General features: G+C 37.8%; 1 protein-coding gene across 12 annotated transcripts in view; it reads left to right on the top strand.

Moving 5' to 3' along the window:
• Positions 1 to 25,475, top strand: part of LOC101209319 (phosphoinositide phosphatase SAC4) — a 91,954-nt gene extending 66,479 nt beyond the window's left edge. For 2 of the 12 annotated variants that reach the window (XM_031885086.1, XM_011657138.2), the window contains 3 exons: positions 7,320 to 7,493; positions 7,662 to 7,761; positions 24,876 to 25,475. In XM_031885086.1, coding sequence (XP_031740946.1) covers positions 7,320 to 7,493; positions 7,662 to 7,761; positions 24,876 to 24,995 — 394 coding nt within the window. In that variant the 3' untranslated portion in view covers positions 24,996 to 25,475. Of the gene's footprint in view, positions 1 to 504; positions 730 to 1,672; positions 1,756 to 2,798; positions 2,914 to 2,961; positions 3,288 to 5,286; positions 5,668 to 5,691; positions 5,771 to 5,905; positions 6,128 to 7,319; positions 7,494 to 7,661; positions 7,762 to 8,442; positions 8,498 to 10,352; positions 10,871 to 13,320; positions 13,688 to 24,875 lie in introns of those variants that run through there. The other 10 variants (XR_004216451.1, XR_004216452.1, XM_031885085.1 and 7 more) reach the window with 10 other exon arrangements.
• The last annotated feature ends 1,239 nt before the right edge of the window (positions 25,476 to 26,714 follow it).

Below are 26,714 nucleotides of genomic sequence, written 5' to 3'. Positions count from 1 at the left end.
GTGAGCACTGCAAGAAACAATGGTACACAAAGGATCAGCGTTGAAAACTCCATTGTCGGTCCTCAAGAGGTAACAACGTTCCTTAGCAACAAAACTTAGGGCGTACCGATGTTAGGGAGACTACCACACATTTCAGTTAACTGGCTTTACTGCTAGCTAGACCGGCCCCTCCTACTCTAAGCGCCATTGCTTAGTTAGATATGCCTCAGTCCCTTGGCCTTATTAGTATTGATGGGAGGAATCCCTGGATTTTGGACTTGGGGGCCACATATCACTTGACAGGTTTTTCAAAGCATTGTCTCTTTGTCGATAATGAGAAAATCCGGATAGTCGATGACTCTTTAGCCCTAATTGTTAGCAAAGGACAAATAGTTCTCTTTGATGGTTTCTCTCTCCATAATGTTTTGCATGTGTCTAAGCTTTCACAATTTGTTATCTATCAGTAAGATCACCTGTGAGTTGCACTGTAAAACTACTTTCTTATCTTAATCTGTTTGTTTTCAGAACTTGAGTTCGGGGAGGACTTTACATCCGACATAGCAAGGGACTTTACATCCTTGATGATGATACCTCCAGTAGTAGTATCTCTAGGACTAGTTTCCTGTCTTCCTATTTTAGCACTTTTGAACAAACTTTATGTTGTGGCATTTCCGGTTAGGTTACCCAAACTTTACTTGTATGAAATATTTGTTTCCCCATCTTTTTCCTAAAATTGATGTCTCTTCGTTATCTTGTGATGTGCGAATTCGGGCAAAACAACATTGGGTTTCTTTTCCCTCACAACCATATAAACCCACACAACCGTTTACCCTTATCCATAGTGACGTTTGGGGTCCCTCCAAGGTGGACCTCATCTGGGAAACGGTGGTTTGTAAACTTCATTGATTATCATACCCATCTTACCTGAGTCTACCTTATCATCGATAAATTTGAGGTTTCCTCTATTTTCCAAAATTTCTATCACACCATTGAAACACAATTCCATAAAAAAAATTGCTATTCTTCGGAGTGACAATGGTTAGAAATTCCAAAACCATAACCTTAGTGAATTTCTAGTCTCCAAGGGGATTGTTCACTAAAACTCGTGTTATTCTAGTCTCCAAGGGGATTCCTCAACAAAATGGAGTGATCGATCGAAATAACCGTCACCTTCTGGAAGGTAGCCCGCTCCCTTATGTTATCCATTCTCCTTCCTTCATACCTGTAGGGAGATGTTATTCTTACAGCAGCTCATTTAATCAATAGAATGCCTTCTTGTATCCTCCGCCTTCAGCTCCCTTAGATTTTCTTAAGGAGTCCTACCCCTCTACTCATTTTGTTTTTGAGGTTCCTCTTTGTGTGTTTGGGTGTACCGCTTGTATCTATAATTTTGACCTTAATCAAACCAAATTTACCCCTCGGGCTTGAATATGTGTGTTTGTTAAGTATCCCCTTCACCAGCGTGGTTATAGATGTTTTCACCCGTCATCCAGGAAATACTTTGTCACTATGGATGTTACTTTCTGTGAGGACCGACCCTACTTTCCCGTTAGCCATCTTCAGGGGTGAGTGTGAGTGAAGAGTCTAATAGCACCTTTGAATTTATCGAACCTACTTCTAGTACTATGTCTAACGTCGATCCTCATCTCATACTCCTACTCACAAACCAAGTTCCATGGAAAATGTATTACAGGAGGAATCTTAGAAAGGAAGTCAGGTCTCCTACTAGTCAGTCGTCGACTCCAGTCCAAGACTCCAAACCTCCTCGAGTTCAAGGTATGGAAAACTCTACTGAACCTTTTACTAATAGTACGATAATTGAGAATGGCAGGTCTGATGTTCTTGAAAATGTGGAAGAAAAGAACAGTAGTGATGAAATTGAGATCAGAACAGAAACCAGTAGTAATGAAGCTGAACAGGGTCATACAGGGAAACTTGATGAGTATGACCTCTGTCCTGACATTCTCATTGCTATGAGAAAAGGTACAAGGTCATGTACTAAACATCCCATCTGCAACTATGTTTCCTTTGATAATCTCTCTCTACGATTCAGAGCTTTTACAGCAAGCCTTGACTACCATAATATCGAAAAATATCCACACTGCTTTAAAGTGTCCTGGATGGAAGAATGTTGTCATGGAAGAGGTGAAGGCTCTTGAAAAGGATAGAACTTGAGAGATTTGTGCTCTACCAAGGGACACAAAACTGTGGGGTGAAAATGCATGTTCTGTCTCAAATACAAAGTAGACTATACCTTTGACAGACACAGGGCAAAGTTAGTTACAAAGAGATTTACTCAAACCTATGGTATTGACTATTCAAAAACTTTTTCTCCAGTTGCTAACTTGAATACTGTTAGAGTTCTGCTATCTGTTGCTGTGAACAAAGATTGGCCTCTATACCAACTAGATGTTAAGAATGTTTTTTTGAATGGAGACCTTGTGGAGGAAGTCTACATGAGCCCCCTGCCAGGATTTGAAGCCCAGTTTTATCAGTAAGTGTGTAAACTCCAGAAGTCTCTATGTAGTCTGCAACAGTCTCTCAGAGCATGGTTTGACAGATTCACTACCTTTACAAGTCCCAAGGGTATAGTCAGGAGCACTTTAATCATACTTTATTTACAAAGGTTTCCAAGACAGGGAAGATTGTTGTTCTAATAGTTTATATGGATGACATTGTTTTAACTGGAGATGACCGGGCATAAATTTGGGAAATCTGAAATATTTTTTTGCAATGGAGGTGGCCAGATCTAAAGAGGGTATCTCCGTGTCTCTGTGAAAAATACATCTTTGATTTGCTAACCGATACATGTATGCCAGGATGTCGTCTTGTTAACACTCCTATTGAATTCAACTGTAAACTGGAAACTCTGATGATCAAGTTTCAGTTGATAAAGAAAAATATTAAGGCCTTGTGGGTAAATTGATTTACTTATCCCATACTCGTTCTGATATTTCTTTTGATGTGAGTGTTGTTAACCAGTTTATGCAGGCTCCCTATGAGGAACACATGGAAGCTGTCAACAGAATTCTGAGATACTTGAAAACGACACCTGGTAAAGAGTTGATGTTTAGAAACACAAACATAAAGACCATTGAAGCATGACTCGGACTGGACAGGATCTGTTGTTGACAGAAAGTATACCTCCAGTTATTTTACCTTTGTTTGGGGCAATCTTGTAACTTGGAGGAGTAAGAACCAAAGTGTTATGGCCAGGAGCAGCACCGAGGCCGAATACAAAGTTATGAGTTTGGGAATATGTGAGGAAATTTGGCTCCATAAAGTCCTATCCGATCTTCATCAAGAATGTAAGATTCCATTGAAGCTCTTTTATGATAATAAAGGCGCTATTAGTATTGCTAACAACCCAGTTCAATATGATAGAACTAAACATATTAAGATCGATCAACATTTCATCAAAGAAAGACTTGGCAGTGGGAGCATATGCATTCCGTACATCCTTCTACCTAACAGGTTTCTGATATTCTCACCAAGAGGCTTCTCTGATACCAAACTTTGAGTTTTGTGTTAGCAAGTTGGACCTCATTGATACTTACGTCCCAACTTAAGGGGGAGTGTTAGAATTTGTATTTATAGAAAAAATATTCTTGGAAAACTTACCATAAATATTTCTTTTCCTTTTTCTCTTTGCCCTTTGCATTCTGTTTAAGTTCCCTCAATTATTCCTATGTAATGATCAGAAAAATAATAAAACTAAAAACATCGTGGTTTCCCTTTCGATTCTCGGGTTTTCACGTAAGCATTGGTTTTGTGTTTATTGCTTTCAATACTTTTCAGTCTTTCTTTGAGTGTTTTAACTACCATCTTATAGACAACCATGGTTAGATTTATGGGCCTAAAGTTTTTTACCCATACTGCATCCTCCTTTTTCTGAAGTAGACAAATAAAAAAGGTATCTTTGTATCTAAGAGGAAGTATCCCTTGATTTGCTAATCAAGACAGGTATGTTGGGGTGTCGTCCTCCTGATATTCCCATTAAATTCAACTGTAACCTGGGAAATTCAAATGATAAAGTTCTAGTTGATAAAGAAATTAGCGCCTTGTGGGTAAGTCGATTTACTTGCCCCATAGTCGACCAGATATTTTCTTTGTTGTGAGTGTTGTGAGCTAGTTCATGCTTGCTCCCTATGAGGAACACATGGAGGTTGTAAACAGAATACCGAGATACTTAATTAAAAACTGTTCCTGGTAAAGGATTGATGTCCAGAAAGACAGAAAACTATTGAGGCTTATATTGATTCAGACTGAGGCAGGATCTATTGCTGACAGGAAATCTACTTTCAGTTATTGTACCTTTGTATGGGATCTTGTAACTTGGAGGAGTAAAAAGCAAGGGTATGTGAGGAAACTTGGCTCTAGAAAGTTTTGTCTGATCTTCATCCAAATTGTGAGATACCAATGAAATTATGTTGTGATAACAAGACAGCCATTAGCATCGCCAACAATTCAGCTCAACATGATAGAACTAAACACGTTGAGATTGATTGACACTTCATCTAAGAAGAGTTGGACAACAGTAGCATATGCATTATGTACATTCCTTCGAGCCAACATGTTGTTGATGTACTCACCAAGGGACTTCTTAGACAGAACTTTGACTTTTGTGTAAGCAAATTATGTCTCATTGATATCTTCATCCCAACATGAGGTGGAATGTTAGAAATAATGGGTTTGGGCCTTGATGAAAGCCTATAGGTACTTAAGATTTACTTTACCCTAATTTTTTATTCTTTTAATTAGGCTTTTATTGCCTATAAATATTTACTCTTTTGTACCTTTTTGAATATAAGAAAATAATAAGAACAAAATATCGTGGTTTTTCTCCCGATACTCGGGTTTCCACGTGAGTCTATGTTCTTTGTCTCTACTTGCAATAGTACGGTCTTAAATGGTCTCCCGAGCCTTGTTCGGGCGTTTAGAAAAGCTATCCTTGATTAATTACATTACCTGGTGCAAAGTCGTTGGATTAGTTAAGTTGATAATTATTGTCTGTATTTGGGGTACTATGGAGGTGTGAGTGAAGTTTTGTTTGGAGTGTAGAGTTGGTTTGGTTTGATTTTATAAGAAGTTTGTGTGGAGTGCAAAGTTGAGTTATGAATATTTGATTCATTTTCTTGCAACCTAAAAAACATGTATATTGATTGGATAGTCAACCAGAGGTTAAAACCAAGACAAAACATTAGAAAAGAAAAACACACACATTTTCTTTTTCTTTTTTTTTTACTTATTAAACATTATATTGATTGGATAGTCACACATTCGTTTTATGACTTATGATCGATTCAGGAACTTTTTTCTATTGAAAAAGATATAATGGATCAATTAGGTGCACTCAAGCATCTTCACTAGGTGGACACCCTCTTGGCACCCTCATCACTTCCGCTTCATTAATGATCAGAAAAAAAGTACAAGAAGCCAGGAGAGTCCAAGGGCTAGAGATAAGCCCAAATGAGAGGAGTCATACAAAAGCATTGAAAAAACAGTCACAAGCTATGGACTTAGTCAAAGTCAAGTCGATCATACTATATTCTATAAACATATAGGAAATGATAAGGTTATGGTTTTGATAGTTTACGTTGATGATATCATTCTTATAGGCAATGATGAAACAAGATTGACTTTTGTGAAGAAAAAGTTAGCTGACAAAGACTCAATAACTTTAAAATATTTCCTTGGCATGTTGTTTGTCAGGCCCAAAAGTGGCATTCTTGTGGGGAAACTTATATATCTCTCTCACACACATCCTGACGTTGCTTTTCCAGTTAGTATGGTAAGTCAGGACCAGCTCACTTTGATTCGTTTTAGAGAATCCTAAGATATTTGAAAGGTACTCCAAGAAACAGTATATTGTTTAAAAAACCTGACGACCTAAATGTCAAAGTGTACACTAATGCTGATTGGGCAGGTAGCACAGCTAATAGAAGATCCACTTCTGATTATTGCTCTTTCATTGGAGGAAATCTAGTTACTTGGCGAAGTAAGAAAACAGAGCATGGTTGCAAGTAGTGTAGAAGCAGAATTTAGGGCTTTAGCTCAGGGTATTTGTGAGGGCATATGGATAAGAAGACTATTGAAAGAATTGAGATTCTCTCAGACAATGCCTATGTGCATATATTGTGACTACAAGGTAACAGTTCCCATTGCCGACAATCCAATCCTTCATAATAGAACGAAACATATTGAAGTTGATAAAAACTTCATAAAGGAAAACATATTGGGCATTTCTTCTATTTAAGAAAACCATTTTCATTCTAAAGAAATAAGAGAAAAATTATTTTAGACAATGCATGGTCTTTTTTTTGTTCATTTTCCTTTTTTCTTTTTCTAGTTTGTTTCTGGATCCTGTAGACAAAGCCTGTTAGCTTGGACGTTGTCAAAATCAATGTGTCATCTATGATGGATCATGGGATTCTGCCATTTGTGATTTGGCTTTCTTAACCCATGGGGTTAACAAATGGTAGGTTTGGATAAACAAACAGAAGCATAGTTGTGTTTGTTTTCATAGATTTCTCCACAGAATTTGATAGGAATCCTTTGAAATGAAGATGCGTGTCATATTTGTAGAATTAGTTATGGGAAATGCTAAGAAGCACATACACGGATACGGATATAGGTTACAAATATGATTGGATACAGCAATACACCAATTCCTAAAAGACTAAGATACGGATACGTTGAAGATATGTTATTATATATATATATATATATATTTATGTATAAAATGTCGAATTAATTGTTATAATACCTATTTTAAGTTAAATTGAAAAGGTTCAAGAAGAGAGTAAAAATTTGAAGGAAAAATACTTCTTCGATTGGTGGTTGAGCAACTAGAGCAGACAGTAAGAAAGAAGTAAAAGATGAAAGATTGAAGAATGAGGATAAAAGGGGTGTGAATCATGATTTAGATAGTAAGAGAACAAGAGAAGAATAAGGATCAAATTTCATTTTGGGATTTTTTCTTTTAGTTTTTATGTTTATATTCTTTATTGTTTTTATTATTTTGAAAATAAGATACGTCAAATCGTGTGTGAGATACGTCAAATCGTGTGTGAGATACGTCATCATAAAAACCAATACACTAAATCACGTGTCAGATACATATCTAAGAAGTATCTTGAAGTATTAGTATATGATACGTATCTACGGATTCTTTGCCTCGCATAAAGTACTTCTCCTTCACTGGGGAAACCTTATAAAACATAGGTAACTTTTTCTTTCCTCCAAAACGATTGTTCTTCATATCCTACCAACTAATTATCTTTCAGGCAGTGTTGTTTATAATGATAACTGAATGGTGTTTGTCGAATGTCTTGATGTAGGTACATTCCCTCAATGCCTCCAAGGCGGTTTTTTGGGGCCATTCAAAGGGAAACATGCCTTGAAGGTGACCATATTTTCTTTTCAGAAGAAGACCCTATGAGTTGCTCAAACTTTGTTGACCTGGACTGGCTTTCATCCTCTGGAAATCCATGTGAGGAGGTGCCGTTTGAGAGGTAGTAATACAGTACTGTTGAATAGTTTATTACTAGAATATCCAAGAACATTCGACGGTAGGCTTAACAAACAAGAATAATTTAATTATGATCTTTCCTTTGCACTAGATTCTTGCATTTCTGAATTGATGAGTGAACTCAACTTCTTTTCACCTATCATGATTTTAGGTCCTTGGGCTTCAACTCTCCAAATGCTAGGGATTCATCTGAAAATGTTGTCACTGGAGAATCAACTCCTTCCCTTAGTGAATATGTTTCAAGCATGATGGTCAGTTATTTTTCTTTCCTAATTGGTTTCCTTTCACATGTTAGGAACTGCCCATTTACATTCTTATATTTATTTCATATTGAAATAATTTGTTCTTCGAAGCTTGCTGAGCAGAGCATTGTGCACTCTACCTATGATTCCAAATTGAACTAATTGTATAGATTCTAAATGTACCAATTTATTTCAACCAAATAATTTTATTACAAAAAGAAAAGGAGAGAGATAGTGTTGACATTTGTGTATATATAGGAGCTTATCGATCTAGCCTAAGTAACCTCAAGGAGGAATCCTCCCAGAACCATGATTGTGGAATTTTTATTAGAATGAATAATGTGTTTCGTACAAGAGGAGAAAACTCCTATTTATAGATTTCTATTACAAGTGGAGGTAAAAAGGGAATTAACCTAGAATATTACCTAATTACCCAATTAACCCTTAGTCCTTCTTACATCTTTTTTCAAATCAACATTTTCAAATTTTTGTTCTTCAATTGTATTATCAAGATTTTCTATTTGAAAATTTTCCAACTGTGATTCCTTTGTGTTTTTTCTTCCGTATATAAAACCAATCCATTCTTGAACTCTTGCAAATGAATTGATAGTTGATCTATATGTTGATTCATTTCCCCTGATGAACGTTGAATTTCTTTTGTTGTTTTCTTTATTTCCTCCAATGTTGTAGGATCAAAGTAGCCATTTTGTTGGATTCTTGAATATGTTGTAATCTCATACCATGTGTAAGACTCATCCATCGATTTTCTTGAATTAACCTTTCTTGATTGTGTTTCATAACCAAAAGAGTAATTTTGAGTCTTGAACGTTCTTAGATGGTAAAAATCCATTTTTGATAATTCTTGATGATTGTTTAATTCACCCAACTCCTAATCTTTACGTTGATTTCTTGAAAAATGGGTTTGATTGGATCGTTTGGTCATTTTTCAATATTGTTGTCTTCTTATTTCGTCCCAAATTGCCTTAGAAACATCACTAGAGTCACTAGAATCAACTAGAATCAAATTTCCAATTTGGATAATGATAGGTTCTTTGAGAAATTTGAGCATGGCTAAAATTAGAATCTTGAAATTCTTCTCCTGAATCACTTGAATCAGAACTCCAGCATTGTTTATGGAAGTAAAATTGATTTTCTTGTCTATACCAACTGCTGGTTTTTTTCTTAGACATCTTCGATCGATAGTAGTTCATTCTTGCAAAATCTTGATAAATCATCGGTGTCTTCTTTCTTTCTTGGCATTTTAAGGGTTCTGTGAGACCCCCAATCATACATACGTATGTTAGGAAGGGTAAGAAGGGAAACTCACCAACATGTAAGGAGAGAGAATGAGTGGAAAATAAAAGAATGTGCAGGTGGGTCCCACTGGGTAGGAATTTGAGGGTGAGTATAAATAGAATGATTGAGAAATAGGGATAGGTATCTTTTTGGTTATCTTTTAGGAAAGGGAGGCGGCAGCAGCCGATAGGAGAGGGGTATCCTTCTTGTGAAGGGTGCAGGTTTGTTCTTATTGTTCATTGTTCTTGTTTTCATTCCTTATTGTAGCTGTAACTTTGAGCTATATATATAAATAAAGGATCACAGGGTGCTGTCTCTGTTTAGCCATAGTTGGGTATTTTATTAAAAATGGTGTAGAATCCTAAACAGGTTCCTCCTAATTATATGTGTGTTTTTTGGCAATAAGCACAACATTCAAAGCTTCCTCTCGTGATCGACGTCAACAAGAATTTTTTGGTCTTCCACTGGCAGTAGTCAACATTGGCCCAAACGGTTGCTCTGATACCAAATTGATGTAGCCTAAGTAAGCTCAAGGAGAAATCCCTAAGAACCAAGATTGTGGATTGTTTATTAGAATGAATAATGTGCTTCATACAAGAGGAGAAGACTCTTATTTATAGAGTTCTATTGCAAGTAGGATAATAATGGAATTTGTTGGTGATATATAATTAAATTTGCCTTCAACCACCAGCTTAAGCTTTTGGATGAATTGGTGGTTTAATATGGTATCAGAGCAGGTGGTCTAGGGAGGTTCTGTGTTCAAGCCACTGCATTGTCGTTTCCTCCCCAATTAAAATCAATTTCCACTTATTGGGCCTTTCAAAGATTTCAATCAATTTCCACTTATTGGGCCTTTCAAAGATTTCAAACCCAAAAGTGAGGTAAAATTGATTCAGCCCACAAGTGAGGGGGAGTGTTGGTGATATATAATTAAATTTGCCTTCAACCACCAGCTTAAGCTTTTGGATGAATTGGTGGTTTAATAGAATTAACGTAGAATATTACCTAATTATCCAATTAACCCTTAGTCTTCTTACATCATTATTAGTCTTTTGTCCTTGATTGTAATTTACTTGTCTTTGGTTAGGGTTCCCATGTTTGCCTATATATATTGAACTCTATTGTATAGAATGAATCAAGAGAGTTATTTCATATTTCTTCTAACTTCAACATGGTATCAGAGCATTAGAGAAAATATGGATTTGAAAATTTAGAACCCTTTTGTAACATCTAGGGTTTTGTGGAGAAGTGGGGTTGTAGTTTTGCCTATCGCCGCCATCATCGGTTTGTTTTTCATCTGTCAGCTGCCACCACAGGAAGATCGACTTGCTAGCGGGTGGGACGTCCGTTTTGTGCTCTGTTGGTCGAGTTCGTCCCCATTTGTATTTTCCAATTGATCTGTGTATTTGGTTCCTTTGATATCTAATTGAATGTGAGGGTCTTTGGAAAAATACTCTTTTTGTTCTTCAAATTTTTTGCTGTTTCGTTTCAATTCGGGCTGTCATTGGTTAGAAGCTTCTCAGATCTTGGTCTCGAACCCACAATGATATCTAATTTGGCTCAATTACGCGCTCCTTCTATCCATGGTTTGTCAACTAAATCGTTGAAAGCATCTCCATCTTTAGCATGTGCCCGTATTACAACCATTGCTAATTCAGGTAATATGTATCATTCTCTTTTCCCTCTACACAATGGGTCCTAGACTTCGGTGCTACTGCTCATATGACTGGTAATCCCAAGTTATTTTCTACAACTTTGTCATCTACATCAATTATCAATGTTAGCAGATGGATCAAAGTCTTCTGTTATTTGATTTGGCACTGTAAGTCTCACCCCATCTCTTTCTCTGTCATTTGTTCTCCATTTAACTTGCTCTCTATTAGTCAAATCACTCGTGACTTTAATTGTAGTTTCTCATTCTATCTTGGCTATTGCTTGTTTCATAATCTTGTAACAAAGAAGATTATTGGAGAAGGACATGAATCTAGAGGACTTTACAGTTTTGATCACCCAGTATCGACGTCAACTCGAATTGTTTCTCCTTTTGGTGCCCATTTTCATCTTGGTCATCCATCCCTCTCAGCCTTAAGAAGGCTTTGTCCTTAGTTTCATAACTTGTCTTCATTGAATTGTGACTCATGTCAATTTGCCAAATGTCATCGTCTTAACTGTAGTGCTAGAGTTCATAAACGAGCAAATTCTCCCTTTAAGTTAGTTCATTTTGATATTTAGGTTCCATGTCCAATTGTGTCCAAAACTAAATTTCAATACTTTGTGACTTTTGTTGATGATCACTCTTGCATGACTTGGTTATATTTTATGAAAAATCGTTTTGAGTTACTTTCTCATTTTGGCAAGTTCCATGTTGAAATTCAAACACAGTATTGTGTGTGCCTTAAAACCTTGCGAAGTGACAATGTTGGTGAGTATTTTTCTGAAGCACTAAATTTGTACCTGTGTACACATCGTGATTCACCAATCATCATGTGCTGATACTCCATCCCAAAATGGGGTTGAGGAAAATGAAAGAATAGGCATCTTCTTGAAACCGCACATACATTATCTTTTTAGATGCATGTTCCAAAGCCTTTTTGAATGGATGCAATTTCCACAACTTGTTTTCTTATAAACTGCATGCCTTCATCTGTTCTTTAAGGTCAGATTCCTTATCGTGTTCTCTTTTCAACAAAACCATCGTTTCCTATTGAGCCTAGATTATTTGGTTGTACTTGATTTGTACGAGATGTTCATCCTAATTTGACAAAGTTAGACCCCAAGTCTTTGGAGTGCATTTTTTTAGGCTATTCTCGTGTTAAAAGGATACATATGTTAGTCCAAGTTTGAATAAATATTTTGTCTCTCGAAACGTACTTTCTTTGAGGATAGGCCTTTCACTACCTCTTTGCCTAGTATGAGTCGGGGGGAGGAGGATGATCTTTTTCTTTATACTCTAAAGTCTCCAACTCCCTCCTTTGCGTTGTCTCCTCCGGCATCTGCCCTTAATCGTCCACCAATACCTAAGGTCTACTCTTGTCGGCAGCAACCTCTAGGTGAATATTCTATCCCGAAAGATTCTTTGTTATCAAATCCAGGATCAAGTGATGAGCTTCCCATTGCTCTTCATAAAGGTAAACATTCTTGCACTTATCCTATTGTGTCTTGTGTATCTCATGACCAATTATCATCTCCTACATGTTCCTTTGTTAAATCTCTTGCTTTTATGTCTATACCTAAGATCGTACATGAAGCTTTGTCTCATTTTGGGTGGTGCAGTGCAATGATTAAAGAGGTGAATGCCTTAGATGATAATGGTACTTGAGATTTAATGTCTCTTCCTATAGGAAAGAAGACTATTGGGTGCAAGTCGGTGTTTGCAATTAAAGTTAATCTTGATGGATCAATAGCTCGTTTAAAAGCACACCTTGTGGCTAAAGGTCATGCTCAGACGTATGGGGTTGACTATTTTGATACATTCTCTTCTGTTGTTAAGCTTACTTTTGTCTGGTTGTTCATTTCCATGGTAGCATCTCAAGATTGGCCTTTACATCAACTTGACATTAAAAATGTCTCTCTGCGGTGGTTTTCAAGAGGAAGTCTATTATGGAGCAACCACCTGGGTTTGTTGCTTAGGAGATAATGATAAAGTTTTTCACCTTCACAAATCCTTGTATGGGTTGAAGCAGAGTCCACGTGCATTGTTTGGAAAATTTTGTATAGCACTTGAGCAGTTTGGAATGAAGGAAAGCAAATCAGATCACTCAGTTTTCTACCAAAGATCTATTAGTGGAATTATTCTACTTGTTGTATATGTTGATATTGTTATAACCAGCAACATCAGTTATATTGTCTCTTAAATCTTTCCTCTAAAGTCAATTTCAACACTAAACATTTGGGAGTATTGAAGTACTTTTTGGGCATTGAAGTAATGAGAAGCAAGAAAGGTAATTTTATGTCAAAAAGAATATATGTGTTTGATTTGCTATCTCAGTCGAGGGAATTGGGAGCCAGACTATGCAATACTCTGATGATACTTGATCTACAACTATTAAAAGACGGAGAACCATTTAAGCATCCTTAGAAGATTGGTTGGGAAGTTATATTACCTTACAGTAACACATCTAGCTATAGCTTATTCAGTAAGTCAATTTATGACCTCACTCATAGTGAACATTAGATGCAGTACAACAAATTCTATGTTGCCTTAAGGTTGCACGACATGGGATCTTATATAAAGATCATGGTCATATAACATTGAATATTTTTCTTGGGCAGAATCAAAAGAAGACAGAAGATCGACTTCTTCTTGGTCGTGTTTTGCTGGAGGCAATTTGGTTTTGTGGAAGAGTAAAAGGCAAAACCTAGTTTCGTGATTGATCAAGTGCTGAGTCAGATTACAGAGCAATGGCACAAGCAGTGTGTGAAATAATGTGGTTACATTAACTCTTGATTGAGTTAGGTTTTAATACTACAACTCCGACTAAGTTGTGGTGTGACAATCAAGTTTCTCTCCATACTGCATCTGACCCAGTATTTCATGAGCATACTAAACACATCGAAATTGATTGTCATTTTATTCGAGAAAAAATATAACAAGGTTTGAGGAGGAGTGTTATAATATATATGTAGGAGCTTATTATTTTTTTGTCCTTTATTGTAGTTTATTAGTTTTTAGCCAGGGTTTCATGTATGTTTATGTATATTGAACTCTATCGTATAGGATGAATCTGATAGAATACCAGAAACTAACCACACCGGACACTAGGATTCAAATACACTGTATTGATAGAAATAAAGAACTACAATGTAACGAAATCGGAGGGTATAGAATACCCAATACGAGGGAGTTCTCCCCTACCTCTCTGCTACTCTATCTCTCAATAATACACAGAAATTTTCCTTACCAAAAAGTTGCCCCCCATCTCTCTTTCCTTCTCTATTTATTTTCCTCCTTCCACTCACTGTGGTCCCTCTTCTAAACCGTCCCACTCATGGTGGTCCCCCCTGTGCTCATACATTTCTAACTCTTTTTCATTCTCTTTTTCCTTCGTATTTCTCCTCCTACATTGATGTATTATAGGTGGTCTAACATTGCATTCCCAGTTCAATTGCACCTTGTCCTCAAGGTGGTAATCAGGGAAGGACTGGTGGAAATCATCATAATTCTCCCAAGTTGCCTCGTGACTTGGCAATCCCTTCCAGCTCACTAATACTTCCCAAACTCCTTTCTCCTTTTGTTGGTATCCGTAGACTTCATCTGGTATAGCTAACCATTTGTGGTGTTCAGTCATGTAGGGAACTAATTCTTCTTTCTTTGCACACTCCCCGAACGCTTTCTTCAACTGTGAAATATGGAAGACGAGATGAATCGTGGCTGCGGCAGGTAGTTCCAGCTTGTATGCCACTGGCCAATTTTCTTCAAGACTCGATAGGGCCCAAAATATTTCGGTGATAGTTTTTCATTCCTCTTCTGACGCATAGACAGCTGCCTGTATGGTCGAATTTTTAGGAATACCAAGTCCCCTTCCTCAAATTCCACATGCCTTCATTTCATATCCGCATAGCTTTTCATCTTATCTTGTGCTATACGTAAATGTTCTTTCAAAGCGTCCAAGGCTATATCTCTTTCTTTGAGCTGTTCATCTAATGTGGATGTTTCCCGGTCTCCATAGGATATTAAGGCTGGAGGTGTGCCTCTAATGAACATTGGTATGTAGTATTATACCAGTATTCGGTCCAAGGAATCCATTTCATCCACTCTTTTGGTCTTTCACCACAGAAACAGCGTAGGTAAATTTCCACTGATCTGTTAGCCACCTCAGTCTACCCATCCGTTTGGGGGTGATAAGTCGTGCTTCTGTCCAATTTTGTGTCTGCCAAGCGAAACAGTTCTTTCCAAAAGTTACTCAAGAAAATCTTGTCACAATCAGACACGATCGATTTTGGAAAGCCGTGCAATATTACTATTTCCTTAACGAATAATTCAGCTACGGTCTTGGCATCAAAGGGGTGCTTTAGACATAAGAAGTGGTCGTAATTACTTAACCGATCCACCACCACAAAAATTACCTCATACCCAAAAGATTTTGGTAATCCCTCAATAAAGTCCATAGAGATGTCTTCCCACATCCTCTGTGGTATCTCCAGCAGATGCAACAACCCTGCTGGTGTTAGTGCTAACATTTTATTTCACTGACAGATATTGCACTCTTCACAATACTTCTATACTTCCGATTTCATGCCGACCCAAAAGAGTTCTTCTGTTAGCCTCTTATACGTTCTTAAGAACCCGGAGTGTCCCCTAAGAACCGAATCATGGTATGTGTGCATAATGGTCGAGATCAAGGCAGAGCCTTTCGCAGTAACCAACCTGCCTTTGTATCAGAGAATCTCATTGTACCATGAGTAATTCTTTACCTCCTCTCCTCCCTGCAATCTGCAGATCTCTTTCAAGAATTCGTCTTTCATTACCTCCTCCTTTATAACCTTCAGATCAATCAACGTATGGACCGTTAGTTGGTTAATTTCTGCCACAAGGGGTACTCGGGATAAGGCATCAGCAGCCTTGTTTTCTAAGCCAGGTTTATAGACCACCTCGAATGAATAGCCCAGCAACTTTGCAATCCATTTTTGGTATTGTGGTTGTATTACCCTCTGTTCTAGTAAGAACTTAAGCGAGCATTGATCCGTTTTAACTATGAACTTTCCGCCTAATAAATATGGCCTCCAATGCTGTACTGCTAACACAACCGCCATTAATTCCCTCTCATAGACGGGTCTAGCACAACCTCTCATAGCTAATGTGTGGTTGTAGAATGCAATCGGCCTCTTGTTTTGCACTAGGACAGCTCCTACCCTGTATTCGGATGCGTCAGTCTCTACCTCAAATGGTGCGTTGATATCTGGTAGTGCCAAAATAGGAAGGGTCATCATTGCTTGTTGCAACTTTTCAAACGCTTCTTGTGCTTCCGGATTCCACTTAAATGACCCCAACTTCAGTAACTAAGTTAAAGGAGCAGCAATTGACCCTAATGTTGTACAAATCTACGATAGTACCCGGTCAACCCCAGGAATCCTCTCACTTCTCGAACATTTGTGGGAATCGGCCATTGTTTAATTGATCTGATCTTTTCAAGATCCACCTCCACTCCCCTTCCAGACAAAATGTGCCCCAAATATTCCAGCTTAGGATAGGCAAAGCTACAATTTTTCTTGTTGACAAACAGTCTATGACTTCTCAAAACTTCTAACGCCAGCTCTATATGTTGACAATGCTCTTTCAATCCCCTACTATATATCAGGATATCATCAAAAAATACTAAGACAAACTTTCTCAAGTATGCTCTGAATATATTGTTCATCAAAGACTGAAACGTTGCCGGGGCATTTGTGAGTCCAATGGCACTACTAAGAATTCATAATGCCCTTCATGAGTCCTAAAAGTCGTTTTCTCAATGTCCTGACTACTCATTCTAATTTGGTGATAACCGGATTTGAGATCAATTTTAGAAAACAAGCTGGCCCCATTAAATTCATCAAAGAGTTCCTCAACTACAGGAATAGGAAACTTATCTGGGACGGTCACGTTATTGAGTGCTTGGTAATCCATGCAAAAACGCCAACTCCCATCTCTTTTTTCACCAAAAGGACTGGACTCGAGTATGGGCCGGTACTAGGACGGATGATCGTCGATGACAGCATTTCATCCACTAGCCTCTCCATCTCCTCCTTTTGCTGAAATGCATATCTATAGGGTCTGACATTGATTGGTTCTGTGCCACCTTTGATGTGTATATGATGTTCACTAGTCCTTTCCGATGGTAATTCTTCAGGCCAATCAAACACATCTTCATACTGCCTCAATACTCCTTGAACTCTTTCTGGTACAACCATGGGTCCCTCCCCTGTTTGCGGTCCTATCTCTGTGATTCGGATCTCCAACGCCCTACACTCCACTAGATATCCCAAGTCCAAGTCAGTTCCATGATTTAGTTAAATTCTTCAGGCTGACTTGAGTCTTGGTTAGGCTGGGATCCCCTTTAATTATTACTCTCTTGTTGTTATGAGAGAACGTCATGACTAACTTCTTCCAATCGACTTCCGTTACACCCAATGAGTAAAGCCACTGCATCCCAAGTATCACGTCCACTCCCCCCAATTCCAGAGGTAGAAAGTCTGTTGTGATCATCCATCCGTTGAGGTTAAGCTTCACTTGTTCACAAACTCCCTTGCCTTTAATCGCAGTTCCTGATCCCAGAATTACTCCATAATTGGAAGTATCTTTAGTGGGTAGCTGCAATGTCGCCACTAGTTTGTCTGAGATAAAGTTTTGCGTTGCCCCACAATCAACGAGCACAATAACTTCCTTCCCTTGAATCTCTCCCCTTATCTTCATTGTCCCCACATTAGTTAACCCAACCACTGATTTAATACATAACTCGACTACTCCTTCGATGTCATTCTGCACTTCCATGGCTTTCAACTCTCTCTGTTCATACTCGTCTTTTCGAATATCTTGATGGAACCCGTAGATAGAAAATATATTCGATATTATTGATAGAAATAAAGGAAATACAAATCCTCTGTTTCCCTCTCTTTCAAGGAAGAATAGAAAAGATTTCAGAACTCAAATCCTAACTAACTATCCCACCCAAATACAAATCTTATTTATAGTGCTACCCTTCCTCTCACTCACACGTGCCTTTCCCTCGCGTGTTATTTCTTTTTTCTTCCTACTATACTGATATAATATTGGTGGTCTATCATTACTCTCCTTCTCCAAATTCACCTTGTCCTCAAGGTGAAAATCTGGAAATCGCTGCTTCAAATCTTCATATAACTCCCAAGTAGCCTCATGTCGCGGTAGACCTTTCCACTGCTCCAATACATCCTAGCTTCCTGCTTTGTTTTTCAAATATCCATAAACCTCCTCCGGAATATCTTTCCATTCATGATTGTCAGTTAAATAGGGCACGTCGCTTCTGTTCTCATCGTGCTTTCCCAATACTTTCTTCAACTGAGAGACATGGAATATTGGATGTATAGTAGCATTTTCTGGCAACTCCAATTTATAGGCTACCGGCCCAATCTTAGCTATTACTCTATACGGCCCGAAGAATTTCGGTGAGAGTTTTTCATTTCTTTTTCTTCTCAAGGACATTCTGCAGATACGGTCTTATTTTCAGTAACACCAAATCTCCAACTTGATAATGAACTTCTCTCCTCTTCACATCTGCACACTTCTTCATTTTTTTCATGTGCTATTCTCAAATGTTCTCGTAAAGTGCCTAACACCACATCTCTTTCTTTCAACTGCTCATCCAATGTGGAATTAGCAGTGTCTCTCTCTGCATAATATATCAAAGGAGGTGGTAATCTCCCATACACCGCCTGAAATGGTGTAATGCCCAATGAACGTTGATATGTTGTATTATACCAGTATTCTGCCCACGGGATCAACTTAACCCACTCCTTTGACTTCTCCCCACAAAAACAGCGTAAGAAACTTTCCACTCCTCTGTTAACAACCTCCGTCTGCCCATCGGTTTGTGGATGATACGTTGTGCTATGGTTCAGTTTTGTTCCTGCCAGACGAAATAGTTCTCTCCAAAAGTGACTTAATAACACCTTATCTCTATCTGATACTATGGATTTGGGATATCCATGTAACCGTACTATTTCCTTAACAAATACTTCAGACACGACTTTGGCTGTATATGGATGTTTCACAGGAATGAAATGTCCATATTTACTAAATCGGTCAACCACTACAAATATCACTTCATAACCTCCTGCCTTAGGTAATCCTTCCATGAAATCCATTGATATATCCTCCCACACTCTATTTGGCACTTCTAGAGGAGTTAATAAGCCAGCTGGTGAAAGAGCCAGTGTCTTATTGCGTTGACAGATCATACACTCCTCACAATATTTCTTCACTTCCTGCTTCATTCCTTCCCAGTATAACTCTTCAGCCAACCTCTTATAGGTTCACAAGAACCCCGAATGACCACCAAATACTGAATCATGGTAAGTATGCAAAATTGTTGGAATCAATTTGGATGTTTTAGATTAAACCTTCTGATCCTTATACACCAGCATGCCTTGTTTCACTGAATACTTACTATTCTCTGCCTCTGTTGCCTCAGCTATTTTCTGCTTAATGATCTTCAACTTCTCATCTTTATCCACCTCTGCCCTAATCACTTCTATATCAATCACATTTGGAGCTGTTAGCTGATTCAAATGCACTGTTGCTGGTACTCTAGATAATGCATCTGCTGCTTCATTTTCCAACCCCGGCTTATAAACCATCCGAGAAGTTTGGATATCCATTTTTGATACTGAGGCTGTATCACCCTTTGCTCCAATAAAAACTCGTTGATCAGTTTTGACTAGGAACTTCTTCCCCAATAGGTATGGACGCCACCTTTGTACAGCCATAACTACTGCCATCAGCTCCCTTTCATATACAGGTTTAGCCCTATCTCTCATTGCCAATGTATGGCTATAATAAGCAATTGGCCGCCGATTCTGCACCAAAACAGCTCCTAATCCATACCTTGAGGCATCAGTTTGGATTTCAAATGGCACACTGAAATCTGGTAGAGCTAATACAGGAAGAGACATCATCGCTTGTTGTAGCCTATTAAAAGCCACTTGAGCTTCCTCTGTCCATTTAAACCCCCCTATCTTCAACAGCTGTGATAGAGAAGCTGCAATTGTCCCATAATTTTGAACAAATTTACGATAATATCCGGTCAACCCAAGAAATCCTCGAACCTCCCTCACATTAGCTGGAATTGGCCATTCCTTTATAGCTCTGATTTTCTCAGGATCCACTTCCACTCCCTCTCTTGAAATAATATGCCCCAAGTAATCCACCCGAAATTGAGCAAAGCTGCATTTCTTCTTATTTGCATATAATTCATTCTTCCTCAACACTTCTAACAAAGCTCTCATATGATTTAAATGATCCTCCAACCCTTTGCTATAGATCAAGATATCATCAAAAAACACTAAGACAAATATCCGGAGATATGGCCTGAATATACATCAACGATTGAAAAGTAGACGGTGCATTTGTCAATCCAAATGGCATCACCATAAACTCATAGTGACCCTCATGGGTTCTGAATGCTGTCTTTTCAATGTCATCTGCATACATTCTAATTCGATGATACACTAATTTAAGATCTATCTTAGTAAACATAGTAGCTCCATGCACACATTCTAATTTGATGATACCTTGATTTAAGATCTATCTTAGTAAACATAGTAGCTCCATGTAACTCATCAAACAACTCCTCAATCACTGGTATTGGGAACTTGTCTGGTACTGTTACATTATTTAGAGCTCTGTAATCAACACAAAAATGCCAGCTCCCATCCTTCTTTCTCACCAGCAACACTGGACTGGAATATGGGCTCGTACTCGGCCTTATTACCCCTGAAGCATCTCTTCCACTAATCTCTCCATTTCTGTCTTTTGTTGATATGCATACCGGTAAGGACGAACATTTACTGGGTCGGTTCCTTTCTTTAGATGGATATGATGTTCTATCAATCTACGTGGAGGTAATGTTTCGGGCCATTCGAACGCATCCTCAAATCTTTCCAACACAACTGCCATTGATTCTTCTATAGTCAACACTTCCTCAATCGAATCTTCCTCCTCCGATGACTCTCTTCTTTCCAACATACAACATTCCACTAGAAATCCCTGATCCTCTTCTCCCCAAGATTTCATGAGATTTTTTAAACTGACCCTTGCTTTAGTTAGGCTTGGATCCCCCTTTATAACAATCTTCTTTGTTGGTCTGTAAAAGTCAGAATCAAATTCTTCCAGTCCACTTCGGTTACACCTAGAGAGTATAACCATTGCATTCCCAATATTGCATCCACCCCTCCTAACTCGAAAGGCAAAAATTGATCAACCACCTTCCATTCTCCTAACCATATTTCAATGGCTTCACATATTCCTTTTCCTTTAATGGCTGTTCCCGAACCCAAAATGACCCCATAATTTGAGGTAATCTTGGTGTTAATCTGCAGCTCTTTAACTAAACCTTCTGATATAAAATTGTGTGTGGCTCCACAATCTATCAACACAATGACTTCCCTTCCTTGTATCTTTCCCTTCACCTTCATAGTTCCAGGACTGGATAACCCAACCACTGAATTTATCGATAACTCTACCACTGTTTGTTCGTCTCCTGTAACCTCAATCGTGTTCAACTCCTCCTGTTCAGTATTATCTTCTTCAATGATTTCATATTCAACATTTTCCCCCATCACTACCAGCATACGTAATTCCCTATCACTACCAGCATACGTAATTCCCTATACTCCTTAGCTTTACACTTATGATCGTGAGAATATTTCTCATTGCATCGGAAACATAGACCCTTCTCCCTTCGCGATTGAAACTCGGCATCAGACAGCCTCTTCATAGGTCTTTCTTTTCGTGCTTCTTCATTTGAAGTCCCTCTCAATGTAATCGTTCTCATCGACCAGTTCATGCTCCCCTTATTATTTCCAGCATTCACAGTTGTATTAACTTTGGTACTATTTTCAGAACTGTTCAATTTTCCACCTGAATATCCAGGAAGATTTGCTTCTCTCCTAATATCCTCTCTATTTTCTACTTTCTGTGCAATCCTCATCATCTGTGATAACCCTTTAGGTTCACAGAAATCCATTTCAGCTTGGATCCATGGCTTTAATCCTGACATGAAAGTTTCTTCTACCACCTTCTCAGGCAGGTCTGATAAAGGAGCTACCCATTTTCAAACAGATTTCGATACTCCTCCACTGTCGTCGTCTGTTGTATGCGCAAAAATCGCCCATACAACGATCCTTCCCTCGTCGATCGGAATCAAACCAATACTCTCTCTTTTAAATTCGCCCAATCAATAAATTTTTCCCACTCTTCTTGGGACCGATACCAATTTAAAGCTGGACCTTCGAAACTTATAGTCGCTACAGTCATTTTTTCAAAATTAGTCAGTCTATGGATTTGAAAGTACCTTTCGGCGTGAAATAGCCACGAAACTGATCGTCTCCATTGAAGATTGGCATCTCTACTTTCTTGAACTTATTTCGATCGCCGTTAGTATCCTCAACCGTTTTTTTCTCTACGCTCATCGGTTCACCTTCACGACTTGATGATCCTTCGCCTTCGTTGATACTCTTCATCATAGTACTCCGCATCGATAATTCGGTAATCTTCTCGTTCATCGTTGATCTCTCTTGTTCCGCCGATTCCATGAATCGAATCATCATTTGATTCTGCCTTTCCATGCCTTTAGCTAGATCGTTCAACATTCGTTCTATTGCTGGTAATTTTCCGATTTCTTTTTTAATTCCTTGATCGAACGACTCCATCTTTTCTTCCATTCTCGTCTGCACCATTGCCAATTTTGTTGCCCGAAATCGCGCGCTCTGATACCAATTTGATGGAACCCGTAGATAGAAAATATATTCAATATTATTGATAGAAATAAAGGAAATACAAATCCTCTGTTTCCCTCTCTTTCAAGGAAGAACAGAAAAGATTTCAGAACTCAAATCCTAACTAACTATCCCGCCCAAATACTAATCTTATTTATAGTGCTACCCTTCCTCTCACTCACACGTGCCTTTCCCTCACGTGTTATTTCTTTTTTCTCTCCTACTATACTGATATAATATTGGTGGTCTATCATATCTCTTCCTCCTCGTTGTCGGCTCTTACTATAAACATCCGCAACTCTCGTGATTCCTTTGCCTTTCACTTGTGTCCTGAGTAATATTTCTCATCACACTTGAAACAGAGGCCCTTCTCTCTCTTGGTCTGAAATTCTGCGTCGGAAAGTCACTTGGACGGACCCTCCCTCCTGACTTCTCTTGCCGGTGATCCTCTTAATGTTATCGTTCTTATTGGAAATATCGTGTTTCCCTTTTTTGTCTGATCGTTTAACTCGGTGTTCGTTTTGGCACAGTAAGGTTAGTTTGGTACTTTTGCTCCTGAGTACCCGGGCAGATTTTCCTCCCTCCTCAATATTTCCTAATTCTCCACCATCTGCACGTATTTCATCATCTCCGCTAATTCCTGTGGTCGGCAAAATTCCGTCTCCACCTTAATCCACGGTAACAACCCTTCCATAAATGTTTCCTCCACAATCTTCTCCAGAATATCCGATATTGGTGCAACCCATTTATCGAAAAGATTTCGGTATTCTTCCACGCTTGTTTCCTGTCGAATTCGCAAAAATCGGCCACAGAGAGATTCTTGGCGGGATGACCGGAATCGGCTTAATAGGCGTTCCTTTAAGTTTAACCAATCGGTAAACTTATCTCTCTCTTCTTGTGAGCAATACCAGTTAAGTGTCAGACCTTCAAAACTAATCGAGGCTACCGTAAGTTTTTCCGAATCAGTTAACTTGTGTATATTGAAATATTTGTCCGTCGAAAGAGTCAGGAATCCGGGTCGTCCCCATTAAACACTAGCATATCAACCTTCTTGAATTTGTTTCGATCGTTGTTCTCTCCGTCGTTGTCAGCTTTCCTTTCCACCGTGTTGTTTTTGATTTCCTTGCTCACCGAACTTTCTCCCTCGGCCGGTTTCAATGTCGACGTCTCTTGTTCGGAAGACTCGACTGACTTCCCACTCGCCAGCACTCGTTCCTTCTCCATTGTCTCCTTGAAAATCATCACCATCTGGTGAGTTTTCTCCACTTGAGCTTGCAGGTTCTTCATGTTTTGCGACATCGATGTAAGTTTGTCTTCCATTGTTGATATCTTGCTGAGTTCTTGTTCGTGGTTTTCCAACCTCTCTTCAATTCTTGTCTGCACCATGATCACTATTCTTCCAGGATCGTAGGGCTCTGATACCAAATCGATAGAATACCAAAAAGAAACTAACCACACCAGATACTAGGATTCAAATACACTGTATTGATAGAAATAAGACTTTCACCGTCCTTCAGCATAATCTAATAGGATCAAAGTATTTGAGCTTTGCGCCTTGCGCTCCTTTCTTCTTTTCCTAGATAAATGCTCCTCAAATTAACTACAATGTAACAAAATCAGAGGGTATAGAATACCCAATACGAGGGAGTTCCCATGGACCATATTCTTCGCCAATTTGAGTTTTGCTCACGTCTCGAATGAATTCAAGGACATATTCGAAGAAATTCTGACCGTCAGTAGGAATGGTTTGTGGATTACGAACAGCTATAATGGCCCCTACCTCTCTGCTACTCTCTATCTCTCAAGAATACACAAAAGTTTTCCTTACCAAAAAGTTGCGCCCCATCTCTCTTCCTTTCTCTATTTATTTTCCTCCTTCCACTCACTGTGGTCCCTCTTCTAAACCGTCTAAACCGTCCCACTCATGGTGGTCCCCCCGTGCTGATACATTTCTAACTAGCTCTTTTTCATTCTCTTTTTCCTTCGTGTTTCTCCTCCTATATTGGTGTATTATAGGTGGTCTAACAGAATCAAAGAGAGTTGTTTCATATTTCCTTTAACTTCAACAACATGCACAGTTCTTGGTGTCAAAAACTTTTACATTGGATTGGTCGGTTGGGTTTAGCATGGGTTCAAGCTTCTTCGAGATTGATTTTATTTCTCCTACTTGGTCATTTTCTCCTTCTTTTTTTTTTTGTCTTGCCATTTTGGATACTTCTGTTCTTTGTTCCGTTGTATTTGAACATGAACATTTCTTTTTCTAGAGCAGTCTTTTTTCATTTTGTCAATGAACATTTGTTTTCTGTAAGGAGAAAATATGATGCTTTATCCAACAAAGTTGCTACGTTTTAACATTTTGTTGTGTCTATCATGTGTAGGCAAAAGAGCAGAACATAATGAAAACTCCCCAAGTGAGAATACCGAAACTTAACGTGCTTGAGGATTATTCAGAAAGCTTTGTGCAGTGGGTAAATTATGGAGAGACACTTTGCCATTGAACCTTTCCTCAAAATCCAATATCTTTCCACAGCTAAAATATTAGTGCCAAAATGAAAAAAAAAACACCCATCTTGTTACCCACTACAAAATAGCTTATAGTGAAAAGAATAACAATAATTCTTTGGGAGTACAAATTTTCGTCGGATGCTAGGTTACATGCATCTTTAGGTGAAATTATGTAAATATTTCCCTGTTAAAATCGAACTTAGAACACTGGAGAATATTGATTCTTTTTTATTCAATGTTATTTTACGATCTTCATTTTGTAACACCGTGCTCTAATTGATTCATGAAGCTTTTGCAATTTGTTGTAACCTACAAATAAACTTCTCAATTTGGAATTCTCCATCCTACTTCTGTTACATCTCTCCAATGTCATTATTACGAACTAACTTGTCTCTTGTAGACATAATGATTATACTACTTTGTCTATCTTGTATACTTATTGCAGAACCACTATAGAAAACAATATTCACATATATGTAAAATGTGACCATTTTAGGGGCACAAGCCCCAGCTCTTTCATAGATTTGCCTTCGATGAATTCAATCATGTGAGGTCTTTTTTCTTCCAAGATAATCTAATATTTGGCTGTTGAATAGAGTTCATTTCTGTATTGGGTAATGATATGTAAAATATTATATAAGATTTTCATCTTTTCAGTGACAGCCAATTTGAAATCCAAAGTAGGCTTCAATTTTTAGAGCTTTGCCCATTCTATCCATATTTTTCATTTATATCCATTCTTCAAATTTTCAAATCGAGATTTGTTAAACATTTTGTGATTTTTCCTATGGAATTGTCTTAACGTAAATGCATTCTCTGCATTTATTATATTGAATAAGTTTTTTTCCTATTAGATATAATTCACATAAATGAATTAATATTGTTAGTGAAGAAACCATTTTATTTAGGTTATTTACATATGTGGAAGAAAACTGAAAATATTGACTGTGTATAAAAAAAAAATCGATGAAGCCCATATAACTTTAGTTAATTTTTTTATAAATTCTAAATTTGCTTTTCCATAATTTCTACCTATCTATTGGATGTCTGTCTATGTCTATCTCGTATTTTGTGATTTTACATATGTCTATGTCTATATCTCGAATAGACATAGATGACTGTCTATCTATGTCTATCTAAAATATATTTATATATACTTATTATTTACCATTAGTGAATTGTGGACAGAGATAGACAAAGATAAACATCTATTAATTTTGTCTATGATAGATAAACATTCTAATGGCTCAGCATTGTGATTATGTTTATCTATTTTTTCTTCTTTTATAATTAAACATGGTCAGGGATGGACATATATGTAGATGTAAATATATGTGTTGAATTAACATTGTATTGAATTTGAATTATTTGTTAGAATGGAATCAAATACATAATGATAAAAGTGATAGTATTTTATCGCTATCTATTTGGGATATATATAGACAACTATCTCTGTTTATCCCAAAGGAAAGAAGCATAGATGAAAATGAAAAGGCATGAAGGTTAATCGCGTGGAATTGCAAGGGCGTTTTTAATTACATGATTGGGTTTGGGCATTTGTTGGGCTTTTAAAATGTTATATAGAAGGATAATTTACAAATATGTAACAAAATTAAAAAATATTTAAGGTCCGTCTAACAAAAAGTTAAAGCCCATGAAACCATCATTGTTTTTTAGGTTGAGTTGGACTATAGCAAATTACTATAAATTAA

The sequence above is a fragment of the Cucumis sativus genome, chromosome 5 (genome assembly GCF_000004075.3).
Source record: "Cucumis sativus cultivar 9930 chromosome 5, Cucumber_9930_V3, whole genome shotgun sequence".
In the NCBI taxonomy this organism is placed as follows: domain Eukaryota; kingdom Viridiplantae; phylum Streptophyta; class Magnoliopsida; order Cucurbitales; family Cucurbitaceae; genus Cucumis; species Cucumis sativus.
The sequence above is the reverse complement of the archived record's forward strand: the minus strand, read 5'-3'. Positions and strand labels throughout refer to the sequence as shown.